This window comes from Malus domestica, chromosome 03 (genome assembly GCF_042453785.1).
Source record: "Malus domestica chromosome 03, GDT2T_hap1".
In the NCBI taxonomy this organism is placed as follows: domain Eukaryota; kingdom Viridiplantae; phylum Streptophyta; class Magnoliopsida; order Rosales; family Rosaceae; genus Malus; species Malus domestica.
The window spans coordinates 18,502,980-18,528,888 of NC_091663.1; the positions used below are offsets into that span (position 1 = coordinate 18,502,980).

A 25,909-nucleotide genomic window follows, 5' to 3' on the forward strand; every position below is an offset into this window, starting at 1 on the left:
TATGTATTTGGTATGTGTTTCGTGTGTCCCATGTGTTTCATGTGTTATACATCTCTATCATGTGTTTTGTATGTGTTTCATATGTATTTTGTATGTTTTGTGTGTTTCAAGTGGTTTGTGTTTACACATCTCTATCATGTGTTTCATATTCTTCCGTAGTATTTCACGAGTTTCATGTATCGGTTTAGTGATTTTTCAATATCTATTGGAATTTAAATATTTTTAGGTTAAAATGTTCATAAAATTAATTTAGAGGTATAAATTTTAACCAAGAAAGGTTGGGGTAGAAAAACTGTTTCTATATTAAAACATAAATTTTTTGGGCTAAAAATTTTAGGTTTAAACCCAAGGGTTGGAGATGGACTTAGTGTAAACTGTAGTCACCACAAGTGACAAACCGAAATGTGACTGGGTTTAACTGGAACGAACAATGAACAATCATGACATACATATCCTCTACGTAGGATGCTGGATGGAAAAACAAAACATTAATGCAAATAAAATTTGAATTAATTATTAGATGCATACATACATACACATGTACTTATAATGTTTACGTTCATACACATTTACACATATATGTATGTGTGCGCGCGTGCCCGTGCGTACATACAGACAAACATAAAGAATGTAGACTTGCATTCCATGTACGCATAGTGTTAGAATTGGAATAAATTATCAGATTCGTTCGTACATACACACATACGCACATATGAACGTACTTACATACATACACATACATATGTACGTACATACATGCATACATATTGTAGACTTGCATTCCATGGACGCATATTGTAATCATCTTATTCCTTCTCGGTGCAGCGGTTAAAGACGGAGAGGATTATGGGAACACAGATTCATTGCATACTCCGTAATTTCCAACTCCGAGCAAGCAACAAGCATGCATACATGCAGATTATACGACCCCAATCCAAGAGAAATTTTTTAGTGTGCCGGGAATATAACCTTGTGTACTAAGTGTCATAATACAAGTCACTTTAAATTCGTTTTTCTATTACTTTTTCATTTTTCAGTATGTATGGTAGATATAATAGAACATGAAGAAAAAATCTTGGGCAACTATTTTTCGTTTTCATTACTCCGGATATTAGGAAATGGGAAAGTTAAGTTGAGAAATCTATTGGATCGGAAATGAAACTAATGTTCCCGATATGAATTGCCTGATAAGCTGGTGGTTGTGGTGGTTGGGCAGCGGTGGCGGCAACATCATGGTGCAAGAGATGGTGGTGGTTGGAGCTGGTGATGGTGACGGACATAGAGAGGCAGATCTAATAGCAGGTAGAAATGTAATTTGGAAATAGGAAGATTTGTAAGAAATAAAGTTCAAATTTGTCAAATTCTTATGAACCCATACATGAGAACTGGTATATTTTGATTTCAATTTTTGTCCTTGGTCTAAATTTAAAGTTTAAATCCCTCGTTCAAATGCGAGGTTAGCGGATAAATCAACAAACGATAACGATGCTGGTTCCAGGATTCGGAAGAGGTTGCTACAAGCAAAACAGCTGTTGCAGAACATCAGAACAGGGCTTCCATAACAAAAAACACAGGGTAGAGATTTACTGCCCTCAATTCACCGGCAGCGCCTGGAAGGAAAATCTGTTTTACAAAAGTCCAGAAACATGTTTGGAACTGACTAATCACGCACGACACCACCCCCGTCCACCTCGCTACCTAAACTGAACAGAAACGCGAAGAGAAACACGCAAAAAGCTCTCAAACTGTACCCGTATACATTCACTAGTTCAAAAATCTTGTTTATTTACTGTCAAACTTTCACATTCAACCGATGGTGCAGTCCATTGCCATGACACCAAAAGACGAACTGCCTGTGTCTAAAACTGCAGTTAAGATCAATGCTTGCAGACTGATTTACGAAGAGTCGTCCCCAACAACTCTGGGAAAAGAATTAAATAGCTAACAAATCTGCCTACAAAGTCTTGCCTGACACCTTTTCAAAAGCTAATATCACTGGATGGCTGCACCATCACCCTTCACCAATTCCCACTTTCACCGCCACATGATGCGAAGAATTTACCAACGCATCTCTGGAGTGATGAAAAGTTCATTCATCCAACTATTTCCTAGTTGTAAATTTTTACTGGCTTTTCAAACATATGACGATTCTGCAAAAGAACAAATTGTGAAAATGGCAGTCATATCTACAGGCAAGCCTACGCACAAACATATTTGAGCAAATATATAATCTACTGGTTTCAATGACATCCTTTTTGTTTTTAAAGAAAAATGGTTACATGGAAGACGGACAAAACGAAACTACGCATCTTACCTGATTAGCTGCATAAGATCTTTTAGGAGCACTGTCAGAGTGCTCCAGCCCAAGATATTGCTCCCAAGCACCATAGACATCTCTTCTCTATAAAGGATGGCAAATGAAAAACAATCAATGAAAATAAAATCTTAAATTAGAAACAACTATGAAAGTAATCAACTTCTATTTCTAAAAATTTCCATATCTATAGTAAGATGTTTACTGATTTTCCATTTCTAATTCACACCTGAAACCGACTAGACACAATATCCGAGTCCTGAAGATATTCTGGGCGACCTAAGGAAAGAAACGCAAACTTCCACTGGCAAAGGAAACAAAATTAATTTGATGTTTTATCAGTAAAATACAACAATCCCATTCATTTAAAACGAATGAGAATGTCTATATTTCTAATGAAATTATGAAAGTGCATGATGGTAATGAGAACTTAGGTTGAACCTTAGCAAACTCCTCATCTGCAACCTGTAATTTCTTTTGCACTCGAGCTTTAACTTCAGCCAAAGTTTCGCCTTCATGTATGACCAAGAAAAAAGGTTCCCCAAAGTTTTGAATTTGCTGTGAAAGAAAGGACAAATTTGAGCATATGAGATACACGTCATCATATGATATTCGGTTTTGAAAGGCAAGCATATATCTGGCGGGGAAAAATAGCAGAACTGTGAAACTAAATCGTTGCAATTACCATTTGGTTCTGAGCTGTGTCTTTAGTGAAATGGTACACATGAATTACACGATCATTAGGACCAAGATTTTTCTCTTCCTCAGGAACCTATGTGAGTTGAAAGGAAACGAAAAAACATCAATTAGACACTCATAACCTAAAAAACACAACCAATAACTAGAATTAAGACCCCTTCGAGCATAAGCATGTGAGAGAAAGAGAGAGACCTCTTCAGCTCGCAATGTCCAGTATTGATCGTTTATGTTCTCAATCTTTTCACTGTGAGGAAAAACCTGCAGATATTGTACATCAAGATCAATTAGCAATAACAATAAAATTCAACTTAGTATTTATAAGTATTCTAACAGCCATATAGAACGGAAATGTGGATAAACAGTAAGCCCCAAATCTAAATAATCCCATTCTTCCAACTAGTTATATCACCATTTGGTTGAGGAAAGAACTAGGACAAAAGGAAAGGTAGATCTCAAAGAACCATGGCAAGCCCAAAAAGTAATTAACAGAATAGTGTCATGCCAAGCACAAATGTGCTAGGTTTTTATGGACTCGTGCTTTAGTTTACTCACTGTTGGATTTCATGTCCTCACCATACCTGTAGTGCTTGACGAATATAAATTTTGATGAAAAGCTATGACTATCGCAGAATTCATGATGTTGTACATTTGATATGCACAAATATAAAATAGCCAATTAACACTCAGCTCACAAAACAGGGAAAAAGAAAACAGCGCTTTCAAAGAGTGTTCTGAAAAATTGTATACAAATAAAATTTAATGCTATCGTATAATTTACTTCAGAAAGAATCTGTTGCAGACCAATATATATCAATCTTTGTCTTTCATATATCTACTTCAGAGGTATGCTAGTCACACCAGTAGTTTTCATTGGAAGATGAAGCTCAGACCTTGTAAATCTTGTGATAGAAAACTTCAAGCAGCCTAAGTTCTGCATCCGGATGAGACAATTCAACCTGCTCCAAGATGGGATACACCAGTTAGAACCATAAAATCAGAGTAGTAAACTAAGCTATTAAACTATTAAGGTAAACCATCAATAAGATCAACAATAAAAGTGGGAAAAAAATAAAGAGTTCTACACACTACTAGTAAATAGGAAGTTTCAATTGGTTGGATAGGATGATAGCAACACTAACAAGCCAAAAATGTCACCTTAGTTTTAAGATCATTAATTACATCCCCCACAGTGCTCTGTTTTGGCAGTCTTATGGTGTGAATAACCACCTGGTAAATGACAGAGATATGTCAGAAAATAATTAAAACTAACAAACCATAACCTTGTAAGATCTCCTACGTGTACTCACTTCTTCCTTAGTAGCAAGATGGAATGCAACTTTCAGAGTTTTCAAACCTTGTAATTCAGGCAGAGGGATGTCCAACACTTCATAGTACAGTATATCTGAAGTCTGCCATTAGATTGTTGTAAGAGTTTTGATCTTCTAGGTATTAAAATAAATATCACCTGGGGCTGTGGAGTTATTACCTGATTGTAGTGGACCAGCATATCAGTCAAGTGGTCAACCCCACGATACTTAATTGGCTGGGGTTTGGGTTGTTGTGAGTAACAGTTGTGCGGTGTAAGCCTAAGTTTGGATGGATCGTCCAAACCAAGTTGTTGAGCTACTCGTTCCACAACATCATCATAGGTATGAAGTTTTGACCTTAAAACCAATATGAAAATACATGAGATTGTAATGAAAAATAATTTTTAGATCATATACAGGATATTTAATGAACACAAATGCATATTGTAAATAATGTACATGAACATTGACCAATAATAGTATTATAATATAACTTACAGTTCTAGGGAGAAATCATCTTCCTTGGGTTTCTCAAGGGATCGGAAGTGAACAACCTGTGATAGATCAGATGATAAAGACTTGGTGAAATCAGGGTACCTTTTTATGAGAAACAATATTTTATTAAAAGTACACAATACTCACCTCCTAAATTAAGAAAATTGTGGCAATAAGAATATTTCATCAGCACAAGAATACATAATAAAGATATAGGATACATTATCTTAAATGATGCTCCTCAAGAATATTTATGATGAAGTAACTAGACATCGGACACAACAGTCATGAGAGAGCATGGTCTGGTAATCTAAGATAATAAATAAAAGTCCTCCCAGAAATTAGGAAACATGACTATTCCATCTTATTATACATGACAAAAGGGCAACACCTGAAGTGCACCACGGTTAACTTCTTATATGGGTGGGTGAAACAACCCAATCATCCAGAAAACAAGCATGTATTTTAAATCCTTTTTCTAGCAACATGACCAGGCACGAGATCAAGCTTCAGTAACAGTCTCACAGCTATGTCAAAAGTCTGTTCTCATATGACTACCAATTCAAATAAAGCACCAATGGAATAGTAGTTTCCAATACGTAAGTATAAGTTTCGGGAAGTCTTACTTGACGGTTGTGCACATATTCCAGAAAAGATGGGACATCAGGATAGCGGAGATGTTCAATTTCAACTGAAGTTGGCTTCTGAAAGCAGACAATGTCTCCATCCTCAAGCTGCATACAACAAGAAGAAGTTCAAATACTGACAAGCAAAAGTACTCATGAACACTGATAACATTTAGAAAATACCTGGCAGGCTCGAAATGTGAATTTCTTATCAATGGGTTCACACATGACAGTGGGCTCAAACTTGATTTCCTGAGAATCAGAGCACCAGTAAGAAACCATGGTTGACAACTAATGAAAGAATCAAAATAAATCAACCGCCACATAAATAGAAATAAAAGAGACCACTAATCAGGCAGTTCTACACCAGACAAATTCAACTCATGGCTCATGAACCTTGGATTCAACTGGTAAAGGCACAAGGTTTTGGGTACTTGTTTATAGATGAAACGAACAAATTATATTTGTTATGAGACAACCAGAAATTTCTTCAGCTAGACATGGTTACTGTCATGAACTGACTAATGTGCCATCCTTGCCAGCTAAATTGCAAGTTTCATAGACATAAGGACATATACAATGTAGTCCTAGAAGTTACCGACAGAATGACACAAGGAACTGCCATAAGTTGTAATTGCATACAAACCTCATATAGGTCAATCTCTTCCTCGGGAGCATAGCCAGCCATTTCATTTAATTTTGACAAGATTTCAGCTGCCTTACCAGTGCTCTTCACAAAAAGTCTTCCAACATATCTGACATCATGGAGAAAATACGCAAAAAACATAAACCTTCATATTCTTCCATAACTGATTAAGATTAAAAAGTCAAAATAAATTTTAAAAAAAAATGTACCGCAGTTCTTCTTTTTCTGGATCATAAAGCTTAAAGAAAAGCAGGATATCATCCTTTGTTTTGTCAGGTGGAGCAATATGGTGTAAATCCTGAATAAAAACGCAGAAAATCAGAGAAAATGCTACAAAGAACATTCCATACAAGAATGACACAATTTAGTTGTAAATACAATTACCGGCCCAAGCTCTACTTCTAAGAATAACTTTAGTTCTGCATTATGAACCTTGTTCGATACCTCCCTCAACTGTCCAACCTACAATGATTGAAAGAATGACTGAGCCGCGCACATATTTGTATACAGAGGTTTGCATAGATAGCAAAAATGAAACCAATGCACTTTTCTCGAATATGTTTGATGAAATAAAAAGAAAAGTTAAGTCATCTATGTGGTCTTTATTACCGTACTTTACACATTAGCTAATTTCAGAATATATTTCATTAAAAGCTAAAAACTCTTTACTTGATGTTGATGCATTCAACTATGCGCAATCAGAGGAAAACATTTTTATAGAAAGAATATTTTGAGTCTTTCCAGAAAAATAATTTTATTCAAAACTGTAACTTTCCGTGGAAACTTTTCCCAACTAAGAAATACAAATTGTTGAACTATTTTTATTGAAACAATGTGGTGCAATTCTCATTGAAACAATGTGGCCTAAAAAACCATATAATTTCGGCTAGGCTTCACCACCAATCAACCAAGTGTAATAATCAAGCATATATAGTGCACAAAGATGGATATAAGACTTCTATACAGAAACCAAAATAATAGGGCATCAGATATAATGCAACATGAGAGAACTGCTTCAATAACCCACAAATCAAAGACAGATAGTATGACTTTTCTTTTTCATTTTATAAATCGCACTATCTGAAAAGCATTAGCTTGTACATGCGAACGTCATCAGGAGCACTGTAGAAAAAGGAGGAAAAAATAAACTTAAAACATAGACATAGTAACAGCACAAGATAAGTACAGATTGTGTTTCCTCCATAGGCGTCAATGGACGGTTAGGACGATATGTATGGTTTTGACGTTTTGCCCACAGCCAAAAACGCTGAAATTGCACTGGTATGCCAAACTCTTTTGCAACCTCCTCCTGAATGAATCATTATGGAGAAAAATTAAGAAGCACAGGAAGGAAACACAATCAATGTTACTTGAAGCACGTCACCACCAAAAAGAAAACACAAGAATATATAATAATTTAAATAAATTTCAGAATGGATATAATCACCATATGCTAGATACCTTGAAGTCCACTTACAATACTAGGCAAAAGGCATAAATCCCTTAGAATGATTCACTGAAATTTGATTCACATTAGCAGAAATTTTCACTGAGCTACCAGCCAGTTCACCAACAAATTTTTTAACCTACGATCCATGTAACAAAAAAGCTACCTATAAAACTGCATAGGAGCTCTAGCTGGCATTCTCAAAATCTTTTACCTTTGATTTTTAAATCTCAACAGGGAAGCAGAAATTTAAAAAAATCGGGATACAAATTGAGAAATCATAGTTGAAGAAATTTAAAAACAGCTGAGCACCTTACTCCCAAAAGAAAGAAGAGTATGCCAGGAAAATCCAGAAGAACATGTATACATACCGTTCAAGCCTCATTTGGCACATCCCAGATGATGCCAGGCTATTACGAGTGTTGACTGGGACTAAGTTAGAGGTACTTTAGCTACCTACACTTTCTCTTATGTTTTCTACTCGACTCTTGTTTTCTCATTTTATTTAGTTAGGCCTATTTTCGTACTTTTGTTATACTTGGGTTTTCTTAGGTTTAGGTTCTATAAATGTCCAATTGTAATCCCTTTGAGAGGATATGGATGATTGAATAAAGTTACATCAGTTTTCCTTCCAATATTTCTTCAGTGCTACTGGTCACTAAGTGCAACAGTGTTTGGACCGTTGGATTTTAAGACTGGTCAACAAAATTAAGCCGTGGATTAAATCTAACGGTCAAAATCCTTGTTACACTTAGTGACCGGTTGCAGTGGAGGAAAATTGGTTTGCATCTACCAGGATTGTGTGTTGCAACCTAAACCTAACCCTACATGCAAAGCCACTGGGAGTGTTCCTACAAATTTAAGCCCTGCATCATACGTTCAACAATTACTCAATGGCATCAAATTGAAGCCACTCGGAGAAAAAAATATAAATACCCACATCTCACCATGAAACTTAATCGAATTCATATATAAAAAAAAAAAGAAAAAAGAAAAAAATAAACAAGGACCTGCCATCCTGAATCCATGGTAGAAACAAATAGAACATACTTTGGTATACCTATAAATATTTTGTTGCACAGGTATCCAGTGCTCAAAACCATGACATGATTATCAATGTTGAATGAACGCCAAATTTAATCATACATTTGTTCTCTATATATCACTTCAATTTCCAGTTGCCATAATATTGTCATGTTTACTACTGTTCTAATTCCCTATAGCGCAGACTCTCAATAATACTCACACACCCCTTCAATATTTTAGGTTTATATATATAAAGTGGGAGAATTTTCTTAAATAGGTAAGAAGCTGCCTCCATATTCCTCTGTGTATGCTTCCGCTTCTGTAGAATGCTTACAGTTACTTAACCGTAACTAGGGAAATGAAAATAAAATTTGACACAAACAGGTCAGTTAAATGTTATGAGACAATGTAAGAAGACTTGAAAGCATCAAGAGCTCTATCCTCTGCTTCTACCTTACATTCAACCTACAAAGGTGGGAAACAGAGCCTGCTTTCTTTAAGAAAAAAGGAGAACAATCCACAAGTAATTACTCTAGCCTTTTGAGTTTTAATACACAAACTAATATCTTGCAGAACCAAAAGAGGACATAAGCGACCATTAAAGCCATAACGTATTTAGCAGACAATATGGATAGTTGGATACCAGCGGAAGGAGAGAGTTTTTTTCTTAGACTGAAGAAAAAAATTTAAAATCAGGTGCAAGAAGCACCTTCTGAGTTGTACCTTAAAAATGTTAAAAGGAGTCTGCTTCTGAATACGAAAACTTCTAACTTTGTCATGATCCACAAGATCAAAATAAATATCCTTCCCAATTTGCTCCATGAGGTTCTCATCCCGAGCAACCTAGATGAATCATATATCTCATAAGCATATTCAAACTAGAAACTTGTAAAAATTGACCTTAGAGTCACTTGTTAATAAGGGAGACATTAGCAGCTAAACCCGACCTTTATAATAGTATACAGGTGTGCTTCTGCCTTTTCTTTCTTCTTGTGCTCCTTTTCTTCTTGTTCTTTCTTTAACCTCTCCTGACACAATTCAATGAATTTATTTAGAACTTATCTCCCATAAGGTAAAAGTATATTTGTTTTCCTTTGTATAAAAGTAACTCATAAATTAACCAAGTATGTCTAGAAAGCAGTTGATATGCCAAAATGTATGAACCAAACAAGCAAAGCATGACTTTATTTGTATCTCATTTATTTCTGATTCCAAGTTCAACAGAACTTGGATCATTAGAGGAATTTGATCTCAAACAACAGGATAATTGAGATCAGCATTGTTCAGAGGTTCATTCAAATACATCATCAAATGGAGAAAGTCACGCTTCCAATTTCTTAAAATGAAAATACCCTAAAACTTGGCCTTAATAACAGGATCTCACCCTCAGATGTTCAGCAATGTCCTTTTCATCCACATTGCAGATTATTTTATCTCTGTCACTTTCCCGTATGTACACCAGCATGTATGCATTTGAATATTTCGTGAATTTGAAAGGAGTATTATTAAATCCAGGGTTTGTCTGCGGTAACTGTTAAAACAATAAGCAAATTATGAAAGAGGAAAAAAAGTAAAAAGTAAAACATCGATTCAATATTGCAGGCAGAAATTGGAAAAGCATACCTCTTCCTCACCACCATACTGCTCCTCTAGTGCCCTCTTTATATCTTCTTTAGTTACCCTCTCATCGTCAAATTTATACCTGTGAACAACATGCTTAATGACATGTGAAAATAAAAGATGCTTGATTGAAGATAAGTAGCAACCTCAGTTACTCGCATTCCCGGTATCCTATACGCATTTCTCAAAATTCAATCAAATTCTAGAATTAGCTTAAGTATACGAATTGGGATACATAATCGGCACAGTAACACACCAACTGAGATGCTATTATGACCCAAGGCCTCAAAATATCTGTATGGCATAGTCATTTACTATGTTAGAATTACCTTATTTGTGGTACACTGGTAAATGTGAGTGTATCTACTTATCGAGGAAATTGATATGAAGGTGATGTGCTTAGTTATAGATAGATTGATATATAAATGGTACAACTACATCCATCTTCATATAGATAGACACTGCTAAAAATCAAACTACAGTTCACCCAGAAAGGAAACCAGATGCATAAACACACTGACTTGATCAGACAAAAAGATGAGGTTGACAATACAACTATAGTGAGTCATTAATTGCCTTCAGATTCAAAGAATTCACAGATAAGATCTCTTTTGTATTAGATAAGCTTCTTGTTTTTTTCCCGCTTTTCTGAAGTGGTCCACTTGCCCAATTTTGAAATTTGGATTTCTACGGTTTATGAGCAATGAAATTGTCTCTCCTCGAAAGACAAATGTAGAAAAGGGTCCTCCTGATGCTTGGAAAGAAGTAGATGAAATTTAAAATGTACAAGTATAAATGTGTGCTTCCAGAGCTTCAAACAAACAATATGAAAACAAAACTAGGGGGTTGATGCAGCAACGTAATGAGAACCAATCATAAGTTTTCCACACAAGCAAAACATGCGTGCACACCTCAGATAGATACAGAGCTGATACATACCACAGATCAGTAAGTGTTGGCCTGATAAAGGCATAATAGTGTCCACCGTGCACCCCACCACTATGCACCAAAACACTGTAAAAACCATAGATGGATAAATACAATAGAAAAATCAACTACGAATCGAAACTAATTCTTTTATGGGGAGATAAAAAATAGTTATCCTGAGTCTAAGGAAGACATAAAAATGCCTCAAAGTGTTTGTTTATTCCAGAATAGCAATTTTTGTAAGAAACAAAATATTATAAACAGAAAATTATCAGCTATACATTATACGTTAACGAGCAGTATAAGACGGGAAAAAAAGGAACAAGAAGAAGAAAAAATAGAATAGGAAAGTCCACCACATATATAAAATGAACCATTTACACCTCCCGAAAATGTAAAATGAGATGTAAAAGTGGCAGTTACAACTTAAATTTGCATCTCTCCATTGGAGATGCTCTTAGTATTATGAATCTCATGGATGGAGAGTTCAATGCCAATTTATTCCCCCACAAACAATATGCAACAAAAGTGAAATTCAGCACCCCTATCAGATAATAAGCGTTGACCAAAAAATCCTCACAGCAAAAATTGTGGCACCCTACCAACATTTATTAAAGGACGAAAATTTTTCTGTCCAGAAAAAGGAGATGCAGCTAAAAGAGCAAAGGGATTTCCCACAAAGCATGCATGAGGAATTTAGAATTCTTTCAATAACAAGAGCTGCATAGAATCCTTCCCCAACTATATCAAGCACCAATAAGTGAACCTCATAACTATCACATAGAGGGATCACCAGAAAGCTTCCCTAGGACATTTAACTAAAGAAAGTGGTCTCCGATACATGACAAATAAGAATGATGCTGAAACATACCTGTGAAGTGTGTAAAGGTTGCGAACGCTCCTATCAGCTTCAGGTGATAAATATTTTCCATTCTCTCGATCAAGGTCAAGTTGCAACGGGAACTCATAACGATCATTAATCTACATAAAGAGAGCATAAAGAACTCTAATCTTTTATGTCGAGAAAAGAAATGCAATCTCTCAGTCTGATGTGCTCAAATGCAAATCGCATCATTCCAATGTCATCCGCAATAAACTATTAATAGACCAATATATAATGGTGCAATACACTTAAAAGTTTTGCGAATAATTAATAAACCAATCACTATGGGAAACTAGATGGGAGAAATAAAGGAACTCAAGCTCTATTTGCCGGTGAGGAACCCATATATGACAGACCAGTCTAATTATATTATCAGTTCAACTGGTAAAAATAATAAAAAGGGTCATGCAAGTCAAATATCTGATCATATGAACCAGTAATGGCCAGATCACAGGACACGCAAATGTAAGGATATCTTTAATGCAAACACAACACAGGTCCTTACCCTTTTTTTATCTAAACTTTGATCCATATTGGTTTAATTGACTGAAACTGAAACTTTCAGTTAAATCTAATTTACTCATTTGTATTCTTTCATTAGCATTCATACCGAACACACCTTATCAAGTAAAATATGCACTGATTGTGGATAAATGGATATATTGAGCCATTAAATACAAACAACAATTTCCCATCTTCATTTTCAAACAATTATTTGGACACAATTGTAATGGATAAACTATAATGACATTCATGGTAATCATGCACAAATAACAGTCACAATGGCATGTCATATAAAGTTTTCTTTTAAAAGATGTTATGTGGAATAAGGCTTGGTTGTTGTTGTTAAAAGAAGATGTTATAAGAAGCTTATTGAGTTCCACCTTCACCATTGTGTCCCGCATGAAGTCGTACTCAAATCGTTTCAGTTGAAGTTGAAGCACAGGGGGGAAGTCAATGAACAGAACACCCTTCTTGGCATCCTGAAATGATTCCACAAAGTCCGAAACGATCATCCAACAAGTATGCCAATATAACAATTTTTTTCTTATAAACAGCCAAAAACAAAACGCAACAAACTGAAGAAATAATCACACTTGTGGCCAAAGCAAGCCAACTATTAGAAATGTTACTTTACAGTCCCTCCACAAAACAAAAGACAAAGGTAGATTTAGCATGGCAAAGAGAGAGAGGAACAATAAATAGGAAAGAGGTAGACAACAGGAGGGAACCAAGGAAAAGAAAAAAATCGAACATAACGGCCCACCAAATCAGTTTTTACAACTTTCCAAGATGAGATCCACTTTTACAAGTTCTATTCGATTTTACAGAGCAATTTTGATATATCTAAGGGAAACCAATGGTTTGAAAAGACCATCAGTTTCTTTTGAACACCCCTAATATCATGTACAGCTAGGCAAAATGAATACCTATTTCTGTCTCTTTATTCGAACTTTTTTATGCAAAACAAACTTTTATTACAGATTAAAACAATACAACAGTAAACAAGATCTCTCTAAATTACAAGACAGAGGCTTTCAAGTTCTGAGAAGCAACATTAAAGAGTGACCCCAAGCCAACAAGGCTCCCCGCTGAGGGTCGGTGTGTTTGGGGGGGGGGGGGGGTTAGGTTTTTCCAGCCCATGATAAGTTGTCCTAAGTCTATGAGGAATTATAGTCTTAGAGGATTAAATTGTTTTCCCAATTGGAGTTAGTTTCTCAATTGGAGTAGGATTCATAACTAGATTCCAATTAGGACTAATAGTACTTATTGAAGAAGACCTTTATTATGTCTATATAAAGGGGCTATTGTACTCGTTTTGAATTGGAAGGGAGCAAAACAATAAATTGTATACCGCTCAAGGGATTAGAGTGAGAGAATATTGTAAAGTGTGTGCGAGAGAAAAGAAAAGAGATAGTGTATTTCTTCTTCTTGTTCTTTCAGGTTTTTCATCAAGTTCTAGTTCTAGAGATTTGGCAAGATTATTGGTTGTACTCATTATTGATATGGTGAAAGATTGTTGTTGCTGTCCCATGGATGTAGGCACATATTGCCGAACCACGTAAATTCTTGGTGTTATTTATCTTGGTTATTTGTTTTCGATTTCCGAAGTTTGTTCTATTTTTCCCATTCTTAAACGCAATATTCTCAACAAGTGGTATCAGAGCTAGGTTTGGTTGATATCGTTTAGAATGGAGGGTGCAACCCGCTTTAATTGGATTACGTGGAAATCAAGAGGAGGACATGCTTTATTGGACCAAGATGAAGATAAGCGATGTTTTTTGGCAAAGAAGTCTATAACTGCCTTTGCCAAGGACGATGGTAGTTTGATCAGGGGGAGCTTGGTTATGGGTAATTTGATCAGGGGGTGTCTGGTCATGAAAAGTTCGATCAATGGGAGTTTGGTCAAGAGGAACAATCCTATTTTTTGGTATACCTTCCTCATGGTCTGGAGGGGGAGATTGTTAGGTTTTTCCAGCCCATGATAACTTGTCCTAAGTCTATAAGGAATTATAGTCTTAGAGGATTAAATTGCTTTCCCAATTGGCAATTGGAGTAGGATTCATAACTAGATTCCAATTAGGATCAATAATCCTTATTGAAGAAGACCTTTATTATGTCTATATAAAGGGGCTATTGTACTAGTTTTGAATTGGAAGGGAGCAAAACAATAAATTGTATACCGCTCAATTTCTTCTTCTTGTTCTTTCAGGTTTTTTGTCAAGTCCTAGTTATAGAGATTTGGCAAGATTATTGGTTGTAGTTATTATTGATATAGTGGAAGATTGTTGTTGTTGTCCTGTGGACGTAGGCACATATTGCCAATCCACGTAAATTCTTGGTGTTATTTATTTTGGTTATTTGTATTCGATTTCCGAAGTTTGTTCTATTTTTCCCATTCTTAAACACGATATTCTCAACATATATTACACAACCTTACCCTTGATTTACAAAGAAGTTGTTTCCACGACTCATACCCATGACCTTTCGGTCAAAAAGGAGCACCTTTTTGAGAAACAACATAAAACAAATAATTACAGGACGGAGGCTTTCCATTTGACCAAATAACAGAAAATGAGATCTCTCTGAATTCCAAAGCTAGAGCGCCACAAAGAAGTCCAACAGGATGCCCTTTCCCATAAGCATTCCACCTCCTCACCACAATATTCTCCAAATTTCGGCTTTTCCTATCCACCCAAAAAAATTGCCATCACAGCACACCTCCCTTTTCTTTCCATAACATAATAACTTATTAGATGACACTGCAATGGACCAACATAATCCTGCCTCCTCAATTAACCAACCCCACAAAGAAAAAGCTACTAAGCAGGGCAACAACAAATGATCCAAAGTTGCAAAATTTTCGGAGCCTTTCTACACAATACACCAATGGAAAGAAAAAGAAACAGAGGGTTGCCTTCTTTCCAATTAATCATAGGTGTTTAACTTACCATGAATAGTTCCAAGCTAAGACCTGCACCCTTGGAGGAACTTTGGCTTTCCAAATTACAAGAGATGGAGCCGGGATATCCGAAAGGTGTATTGGGAGTGACTTAGAATACAACGTCACAGAATGTTCCAATTTCCAAACTCTCCTGTTCGCTTTATGAGGGACGAGGGAAACTGATTCTAGAGTTGCAACAGCAACAACTCAAAATAATTATTGGAATAAAACAATTAGAAATATTGTGATTACTTGCAGAGATGGAGATAAAACGAACAAAACCTGTATCCCCAACCCATCCGTCTTACCAGAACCTCACTTTAAACTGTGCCCTTTAGAAATATATGTCCATGGGCAGCAACTTTTATCTCTTGCCACAAACATAAGATCCCACCAAATCAGATAAACCATATTTCTGAATTTGTTTTATACCCTTGCAGCTGCCAAGAACAATCCAGTAATTTAGTTCATTATGCCCATAGTATAATAACTCTTTAAATTTCCAAAACCCTGAAGGTTTATGAACTTGGATTGTGTAGAGTGCAGCCATTCCAGCAATCAGGAAAATAAGTTTAACAGCTGCCAACCTATTTCTTCCTCTCCCTCAATTTTAACACCTATTTACCACGCCTCAATCTTATTCATCAATTTGAAGGGCCTATGAATGCCCAACCCTTGCGACTTTTGCTTTTCATAATTTTCGTCTCTTCTTTAGATTGAAAAAAAAAAAATCACCTATTCACCATCCATTTGCAAAAGTTCGATAAGCTGAAAAAAAATCGCCAAGTCACCATCCATTTGCAATCATCTTTTCTTTGTCTGCCTCAAGTTAACACCTTCAACTGGCTCATGGAGATCTTTACAATAAAGCATATCCTCCATTTGATTTCCACATAACCCAGTTGGAAGAAGTACACACATGCTTTCTCCATCACAAAGAATAAACAAACAACCAAAAACACCACACACAAAAGAAAATGCACACCATGAACACAAAGAATTATAGTTCTTCGGCCAAAACTTGCCTACGTCCACTCCGATGATTACCGAGATATTTCACTAGCATGCAAGCCTCTTTGTTTTACAATAAAAACCCCCTTTGCTGTCACAAACCCCTCTTTGTTTTACAATAAAAACCCCCTTTGCTGTCACAAACCCTAGGTTTTAATATCTCTCACCCGGTCACCCTTCACTCTCTCAAAGTGTTTCGTTCTGCTGTTCGTGTGAATATTCAACCCCAAACAAGCCTTTTTATAGTACATAGACTGATGGTTACATCTTACATGCCTATTTTCTGATTAAGTTTCCTATTCTATATGGAATTGGACAGTAAACCTTCTTCCCTATTCTATATGGAAAAGGAAAGTACAATTTCTTTCATATTCTATATGGAATAGGAAAGTACACTTTCTTCCTTTTCCAATTAGGCTTCTAGGATTCCTCATCTAAATTGTACAAGGAAACTTACTTCTTTCCTAATCCTTTTAGGACAAGAATCTGTGCACCGTTAGTTTCCCTCATATAATCCTAAAAAAAAATTAGTTCACTAACAATTGATGAGCCAATTCCTAACGTTGGAACGGGTGAGTTTCATCATGGTGCTAAGCGCACCCTCCATTCTATATGGTTTCAACCAAACGAGGCTCTGATACCAGATACCAGTTGTTGCGAATATCGCGTTTTATTTTAACGAACATAACTCGTAAATCAAAAAACAAAACAAAACAACCAAGACAAATCACACCAAGAATTACCGTGGTTCAGCTATATGTGCCTATGTCCACAGGGCAGCAACAACAATCTTTCACTATATCCATAGTGAGTACAACGAATAATCTTGTCAAGCCTCTAGGATTAAACATGACAAATAACTTAAAAGAACAAGAACAAGGAACAAGAAATACACCCATCTCTCTTTTCTTTTCTCTCACACACACTTTGCCCTCACAATATTCTCTCACTCTAACTCCTTGAGTGGAATAAGTTACACATTGCCCATACAATATTCTCTCACTCTAACTCCTTGAGTGGTATACACCTTATTGTTTTGCTCCAATTCAAAACTAGTGCAATAGCTCCTTTATATAGACATAATAAAGGTCGTCTTCAATAAGGATTGCTAATCCTAATTGACATCTAGTTATGAATCCTTCTCCAATTGAGAAACCAACTCCAATTGGGAAAATAATTCCAATTGGGTAAACAATTTAATCCTCTAAGGCTATAATTCCTAATAGACTTAGGACAACTCATGCAAAATTGCACCAATTATCTGCACCCTGAAAAATGACTAGAGTTACCAACCTGTAATCCATAATGTTCAGCATGATACTTGTTATCACCCTCAAGACGTTCCACTTCAACATACTTATCAAAAGAAGCATAAACATCACGACAGCCTTTAACGTCAAGCTGAAGGTCTGCCAGGCACATATTAAAAAATGTTAGCATTATGCAAAGAAGTATAAACATGGGAGAACTCAAAACAGAAACAATGTAGTACCATAAAATGATTCCTTTCTTGTAGATTTGTAGTCCACGTTGATACATTCAATGTAGTTCATATGGTGTCCTTCAAATAACTTCTGTATAGTTCCCTCTACAACAGTTCCCTGGTAACAGGAAAAACAGTAAAACTTTTCATTAAGTATTTTGAAAATTCATCAAACTAAGTTAAGTTAGAATCGTACCTTCATTTTATCCTCAAGTTTTTCACACAAAACTCTATTGAGTTCTTGTACATCATGCTGCATAAATGAATCATATGTGTCCCATCCAAAAGACTTTGTCAGCTCTTTGGTTGCGACACTGTTGTCACTGTACTGGAGCTTGTAAAATAGACTCTGAAGAGCCAATGGTATGCTTTGTGACGGCAAATCATTCTCAGTTGTGGGCATATGGTAAACAGCCTGAAAAATAAATCCAAGAAATTGTTTTCCTCACAGATCTCTAAACAAATAAGTTAGCATGAGGGAGAAGACAAAAATGTCGGCAGCTGCTAACCTTTCTGAAATAAGGAATATGATACAAAGTCTGGAGGAGGGAGTTCATGTAGCACGTTGCTCCTTGGTTTTTAAGCCCCACATAACCTGTCTCCTTTTTTGAGTCATATGTCCAGTAATCTACAACCCTACGAACGAGAACCTCGGCTTCAACTATAATCGTATCATTCACAAGATACCCTCTACTGGGATCGTAAAGTTCACTGAGAGGCATAAAGGATGTAAAACCCCAATCACTTTCCCGCGCATTGAACTGATGTTGTGTGTCTGTATCACGCAAATACATTGAGTTAAAAATCTATAAACACATTATCGTTTAATTTTGCAGGTTCTTGTCAGTGAGTATACAAAATGTCAGAACCAGCTTAAAGAAGTGGTAAAAGACTATTGAATTTCTAAATCACATGAGCTGAAATCACCAAGTACCAGACACAAACCAAAAGGCCAAACATAGATAAGTTAGACATTCTGAATTTCCCAATGACATAATGCACTCCTCACAACGAAGTAATCCACTGGACCAAAACTTTCATTGGGCTCCGATACTTGTAATGAACCATGAACGATTTCCCTCCTACCAAATCCACTTATTTTCATCAACATAAGAAACCATTTTTTGCTACAATCTTGATTTCCACATTTAAATGCACACCCATTCTAATAGATAGAGAATCACACTAGCGTCGTAGATTAAGGCCGGAGATTCTTATTATGTCAAATGATCCAATCTGAAATTTAATAAGCAGTGGAAGAGTAGAAGAATCTCCAAGGTGTTACCTTTTCGTACTGAATACTTGTTATGAATTTGATTGATAACCCCCAAGCTAAATTGTGCATATCTGCTCCACCCATATGGCAAACTTGAAGAATCCGCAACATCCAAATACATGGACAAATGATCCACATTATTTCCCTTTGGAAAAATAAGCACGCGCCTGCCAAATAAAAGCAAAGAGGAACATATCAGAGCAAGTGACGATGTAAAACAAAGAGAGAGAAATGACCAGTACCATTTGTAGCTGCCAACTACAAATACATCTGAATAATGCTTCTTTGTATTCATCCTAGTAAAGTTGTCAATTCTCCATGTGAATCTTGATGATGGAGGATCCTCCACTGGCTGGTTCTCCACATTATTAGCAGTTTCAGGTTGTGCAACAACTACTAATTTGCAAAGGAACAAAAATAAATACATAAATACGTTACAAATTTTTCATGCTGTTAGTTGTTGAAAAAACAGTACTGCAAGAAATCGAAAAAACTAAACTCAAAAGATATATTTCAGTATCCAACAGTGCAGAACATGTATACATTAATCTTCTTGGATGGATACTTTATGAGCACTTCCTTACAGTTTTGCTTTCAAAAGCATGAAAATAATCTTAGTCAACACAACCACTTGTCAGATAATCGAAACACCAAAATTACTGGGAATGGACAAGCTGTACAGATCACAATACCTTCCATGGGCTGGTGATTGTTTTCGGGCAAATCCGAATGTGGGACAAGCATCTCCTCGTCCTCTGGTTGCTGAAATAAGCACACAAGTGTGACAAAGAATTTTCAGCATTTGCCAAAAGCAAACCCTTATTATTGTTTCCAACAGAACCCTAAATTTCAAACAGAAATGGATAGAATCGTAGACATGCTATGGAAAATTGGAAACCAAAGCCCTAAACAGCCCCAAATTTCAATTTGAGTTCTGGAAAAAAACCCCAAATTACAATAATTTTATGAACTAAATACAAATTTGAACCAAAGACCACCTCTGCTATCGGCATATACACCTACACACGCATATGCAAACACCAAACACATAGATGAATGCATACTTAGAGAAAGTTGAGAGAGAGGAGAGAGAGGCGCATACATCAATAGGGGCAGGCGTCATGACTGTCATGGTTGAATGAAGCTGTGGAATGAGATATGGGAATAGCACAGAGAGAGGTAAGAGAGAGAGAGAGAGAGAGAGAGAGAGAGAGAGAGAGAGTAAAGGGTTGCAGTAAGAGAATAGAAGTGCAAAGTGGCGATCACCAGAAGCTGGTCGAGGGGAGAGAGAGAAGGGGGAAGAGAGAGACGGTGTTTTTAGTAAACCAACCGACGGGGAACATGGGCCATGCCTGTTCCTGTACCCGCTGGACTTTGGGTGGTAGTTATTTTAAAATAACTGAAAATGTTTTTAGCGAAATTTTATTTTATGTTCCAAAAGTATTTTAAGTGTATTTTAAATTTTGGGCAAAAGATTGTTTACTACCTTCATATTTCATAGTTTTCAACATTTAGTATATCAATTTTTTTTCGTCCCAGAGTCATACCTAAAGTGTAAATTTTGGGACAGTTTCATACATCCGTTAGTCAAACTGTTAATTCTCCCGTTAAGTGATGACGTGGCGCCCATGTGGACAATGATTGGGCGCCACATGTCATTAAAAATATTAAAATATTATTATTATTATTATAAAATATATATATATATATAATAAAAAAAATAAAAAAAACCTGTCGTCTTCCCCACCCCGACCCCCCCTCCCTTCTTTCTCCAACCCCCAACCTCTGCACCTTCCCCCACCCAGAAACTGGACTGGACAAAATACCCTTCTCTTCTTTGCACCTACCCAACCCCAACCTTTGCACCTTCCCTCACCCCGAAACTGGACTTAACAAAATGCAAGATCCAGCCAACCCGAAACCGGATCCGAGCTCCAACTCTCAAGACGCATGGCGCAGCCATTGCCAGACGCAATTCCGAGTGCCCCGTTCCGGGGCTCCTACCACCGTCGAACCCAATCCGAGATCCATTTTCTGATCCCGATGACCTGGATCTGCTCTATGACCCGTTTGAAGCCCGTCCTGCAGCTTCGAAGAGCTGGGCGGCTCTGAGGACAAAATCTTCGGCACCTGCTGGACATGGAGAAGCTCGAATCCAAACTCGATGATGGACCCTCCAATCGACTGTGCTTGGGAGAGAGAGGTGAAGATGGATGAATGATGGGGATCGGGGAAGAGGGACGGGGGATGGGGTTGGGTTGGGGTGCAGGATAATGAGGAGGAAAAGGGGGTAGGGTTAGGAGAGGAATGGTGGAGGAGGTGGTGGTTGTGGAGAAGGGGGGATTAAAATAGGGGAGAGAAAAGGGGGAGCCGAAGAGAATGTTGCAGAAGGAAGAAGGAAGGGAGGTGGAAGACAGGTTAATTTACTTGATTTGGATGTGCAGTGGGGGAATATAGGGGGTGGGGGAAGGTGCAAAGGTTGGGGGTTGGGTAGGTGCAGAGAAGAGAAGGGAGAGGGAAGGGAAGGGGGTCGGGGTGGGGAAGACGATAGGGTTTTTTTTTTTTAATAATAATATTTTAATATTTTTAATGACACGTGGCGCCCAGTCATTGTCCACATGGGCGCCACGTCATCACTTAACGGGAGAATTAACAGTTTGACTAACAGATGTATGAAACTGTCCCAAAATTTACACTTTAGGTATGACTCTGAGACGAAAAAAAATTAATGTACTAAATGTTGAAAACCATGAAACATGAGGGTAGTAAACAGTCTTTTACCCTTAAATTTTTATTATGAATTGATTTAAAAATATTTTACCAAAACACGTTTTCAGTTATTTTAAAAACATTTTTAAATTAGTTACATCTTGTCGGAAATTTTTGATAAATGCAAGGCTAAAAAAGAATTTTGACCTTCCTTTCAAAATGAAAATTTTTAGTTAACACGTATAACCTCACGCTACATCAAACTTTGAATATAATTTGTCTTTTTCCCTGTATGACATAGTTACCATCAATACACGATGAAATCAACAATAAAACTAAAATTTATCAATAAAATCACACTCAATCATTAAAACCTTTACCATCACGTAATCATTTTCCTATGTTCTATTATGGCCAAAATTCTATAATTGAGATAAGACAAAAAGTTATTTTTGTTTTTGTTTGTATGTATGTTCTAATATGTATGTATGTAAGGTGGGCATGTGCTAGACCGAGTCCAACTTGAAGGGACATGACCAAATTTGTTTTAAAATGAAATGGGATAGGTCGGGCCAGGTATAGCAATTTTGATCATTGGAACCGAACTTGAAATTGACCGGTTAGGATCGAGTACATAGGTCCAATCACTTTTATTTTTTCCCCAAAAACAGATTATTATTAATAGTAACATTTTCTTAGTTGCAGGCTGCAGTACAGAGCAGCACAAAAGCATAACATGGAATGTAAAAATGAAGCTAGATTTCATAAACTTAAGCCATCTACAACCGAGGGTCAGGCCAAAAGGGCTCGTGGGCCCCGCTGGACAAAAAAGAGCCAAATGGCCAACCGGCTGACCCAAGGGAACCAGCCAGCCCCGAGCTAGGCCACATATTCAAAACCAACGGCTAGTTGACGTCAGTTTTTTTTTTTTCTTAGGCCAAACTTTTCTAAAAAACAATATTTAATTATGGGTTTAGATTTTTTGGGGCGAGAAAGGTGATTTGGTCAAAGTTGGGGTGTTCATTTTATAAGTATGTTTCCTTGCTCATTCATCTCCCACGACCAATGTGGGACAATTATAGGGTGCAGTTGTAGTTGTAGTTGTAGTTCCTTTCATAAGCATGTTCCTTTCACAATTTATTTTAAATATTTAATTATATTACATTTAATTTGTTGTAGTTGTAGTTCCTTTCATAAGCATGTTCCTTTCACAGTTAGAGATGATCTTATGTCGAGAAACCAAATTCAACACAAATATATTTTAAACTAAATTCTCGAATGGGAGAAATTATTTTAACATGTATTGAATCCCCCGTAAAAATTTGAAATAAACCCAAATTAGGAACACAATTACATCAACGAATCTACCTTTACAGACAAACCAACACAAAATAAAATAAAAAAATGATGGTGGAATGTGGACACAACTAAATTGGAATCAAAGGCCTGAGAAATGTTTCAAAAACCCAAATTAGAATTACCAGAAGGCGTCGGGTTCGAACTTCGACGCCTTATTTTCTTCAGTTATCTGGGACAGAGTTTTGAGTGTGACTATCCACTCATTGAATCCTCAAGGGATGAAAACAAGAGTGCTCGGTCATCCAACTAGAGGATTCATTGTCTCTCATCGCTGTAAGGTAAAGAACTTGGCTTGCAGCAATGTTGTTCGATGATAGAGCCATAAGCAAGGAGTTGTTAAAGGAGTCCTGAATGAATCTTGGGAAAACTTCGGTGAGGTGAGAATCTCAACGAAAACAGTCAACCTCTACATCATCACTGTTGAACAACCAAAAATATATAATAAATAAGAAATAGAGTCCATACAAATTGGATCAAGCTAGAAGACAAAATGAAAAATATAATTTAGCCCAAAAGGTGAAGACGAGCTTTCAATACAGATCAACATCCATAAATAAAAAAGAAAATATGCATTTCTTCCTACAAGAGGGGAAGTGGCGCGTAAAACCTAAACTTCTCATCATTCTGCAACAAAAGAGGACGTGGACTGTATTAGATAAAAAATATATATAATAAAAGGGTAAATCGCCAAAATGGTCCCTGAGATTTACATAACTCATCACTTTGGTCCCTAAGATTCCAAATCGATAAAAGTGGTCCTTGAGATTGTCCACCATCCATCATTTGGGTCATTCCGTTAAAAACTCTGTTAAGTGTCTCGGAGCTCTTGGCCGGAAGTTTGGGCAATTTTCAAAGCTTCGTAACTCAATCGTTTATTAACCAAATTCGACCCATAAGATATCAAAATGAAGATAGGAAAGTGTAGAATACGATTATACCTATTTCAAAGCCCAATGGTAGCTGGAGATGGCCGGAAAATAGCCTCAAAGTTGATTGGTCCGAGTGAAAACTTGAAAACTCGCCGAAAACTGGTAAACTTTAAACGTTCATAACTTCTTCAATACTTAACGAAATCACGTGATTCAAAAATTAAAATCATACTTCTCGACAAGACAAAGATAATGGTACCTTTTTCAACGGTTAACTCGTCGTGGTTTGGCCAGAAAACGACTTGAAAGTGGTTGTCTTGGTCTCGGGTTAGCCATTTTTGAGTCGTTTTCCAACAAACCACAGTGATTTAGCCATCGAAAAAGGTACCATTCTCTTCGTCTTATCGAGAAGTATGAATTTTATTTTTGATTCACTTGATTTCATTGAGTAATGAAGAAGTTATGAACGTTTAAAGTTTACCCAGTTTTCGGCGAGTTTTCAAGTTTTCACTTGGACTAGTCAACTTTGAAGCTATTTTCCGACCATCTCTGGCTACCATTAGGCTTTGAAATAGGTATAATCTTATTCTACACTTTCCTATCTTCATTTTGATATATTATGGGTTGAATTTGGTTAAGAAACGATTGAGTTACGAAGCTTTGAAAATTGCCCAAACTTCTGGCCAAGAGCTCCGGGACACTTAACGGAGTTTTTAACGGAATGACTAAAATGATGGATGGTGGACAATCTCAGGGACCACTTTTATCGATTTGGAATCTCAGAGACCAAAGTGATGAGTTATGCAAATCTCAGGGACCATTTTGGTGATTTACCCTATAATAAAATAATGAAAATGAAAGATGTGGGAGAAGTTAAGGGAAAGTATTGGAGTTCATGGAAAATGATCATCGCCAGATTCTTTTACTGGGAATCCTAGAGATCATGTGATCGTGACTGTGCATTGTGCATCGTACATCATGAGGTCAAAAATCATTTCAAAATTTAAAATTTAAAATTAAATATAAATAGTACCAAACAAAAACTAACCGCACGATATACGATGAACAGTCACAATCACGAGATCCCTAGGATCTCCATGAAAAGGATCCGGCAAGGATCCTTTCGAAGTTCATGGCTTCCATCTTACCCCACGTTAAACTCTAGAGCCCTTCTAAGATGTCTATAAATGGGCATCAGTTACAGTAAAAACATAACACAAAAAAGGGAAAAGGCATAATGCCTATTTCTTCTCTGATTAAGCACCAAGATGAGAGCCCAAAAAAGGCGTCCAATGCATACTACCAAAACCAGTCACATGACTCTCTACGTAGACACAAAGGTGTCGGAAAGTGATAATCAGACACTAATGCATCAAAACTCATTCAAAATATGGCAGACACAAATAGTGCATTACTACAAATACTAGAGTGCAATCCTTACCTTTGGAGCCATGAATCAATACTTGTTTTCAACAAACTCAAGCTTGCAAATCAGAAAGGAAGAATTAGCATTGTTCCTTGATATTATAAATTCTAAGTACTTGGAGAATTCGAAACCTTTGCTACATAGTGAAATTTAACGCAAAGTGCAATGGAAAATACTCTCTTAACAAGATTTGAACGACCCCCCCCCCCCAAAAAAAATTAAAGTTTGGATGCAACCTCAACCCCCCTCCCCAAAATTGAAGTTGGGATGCAAATAGATGGAATCTCTCCTTCAGTTTAAAGAGAGAAACACCAAAAAATTGCAGAAATGTTCGGAGAGGT

At 36.7% G+C, this 25,909-nt stretch overlaps 1 protein-coding gene across 4 annotated transcripts; it reads right to left on the minus strand.

Moving 5' to 3' along the window:
- Positions 1 to 1,314: 1,314 nt before the first annotated feature.
- LOC103425512 (ubiquitin C-terminal hydrolase 12-like) lies at positions 1,315 to 20,560 on the minus strand. Of its 4 annotated transcripts, none has more exons than XR_011579315.1 (32): positions 20,308 to 20,560; positions 19,898 to 19,967; positions 19,448 to 19,598; positions 19,215 to 19,372; positions 18,439 to 18,704; positions 18,126 to 18,344; positions 17,939 to 18,047; positions 17,740 to 17,855; positions 12,875 to 12,973; positions 11,979 to 12,088; positions 11,120 to 11,194; positions 10,184 to 10,262; positions 9,945 to 10,091; positions 9,508 to 9,588; positions 9,284 to 9,403; positions 7,274 to 7,396; positions 6,472 to 6,549; positions 6,297 to 6,385; positions 6,088 to 6,196; positions 5,625 to 5,693; positions 5,442 to 5,549; positions 4,819 to 4,874; positions 4,500 to 4,677; positions 4,368 to 4,422; positions 4,169 to 4,240; positions 3,904 to 3,969; positions 3,206 to 3,271; positions 3,000 to 3,086; positions 2,756 to 2,872; positions 2,544 to 2,618; positions 2,315 to 2,401; positions 1,315 to 2,150 (listed from the first exon to the last, which is right to left on the minus strand). XR_011579315.1 is itself a non-coding variant. In XM_029099961.2 (32 exons), exons 1-32 carry the CDS (start codon positions 20,335 to 20,337, stop codon positions 2,109 to 2,111), a joined length of 3,354 nt encoding a protein of 1,117 aa, XP_028955794.1. In that variant the 5' UTR covers positions 20,338 to 20,560; the 3' UTR covers positions 1,315 to 2,108. The 4 variants fall into 4 exon arrangements, 2 of the variants coding, with proteins under 2 accessions (XP_028955794.1, XP_028955793.1); XR_011579314.1 differs by having other exon boundaries at positions 19,448 to 19,601; positions 20,308 to 20,549; XM_029099961.2 differs by having other exon boundaries at positions 4,321 to 4,422.
- Between the last annotated feature and the right edge of the window lie 5,349 nt (positions 20,561 to 25,909).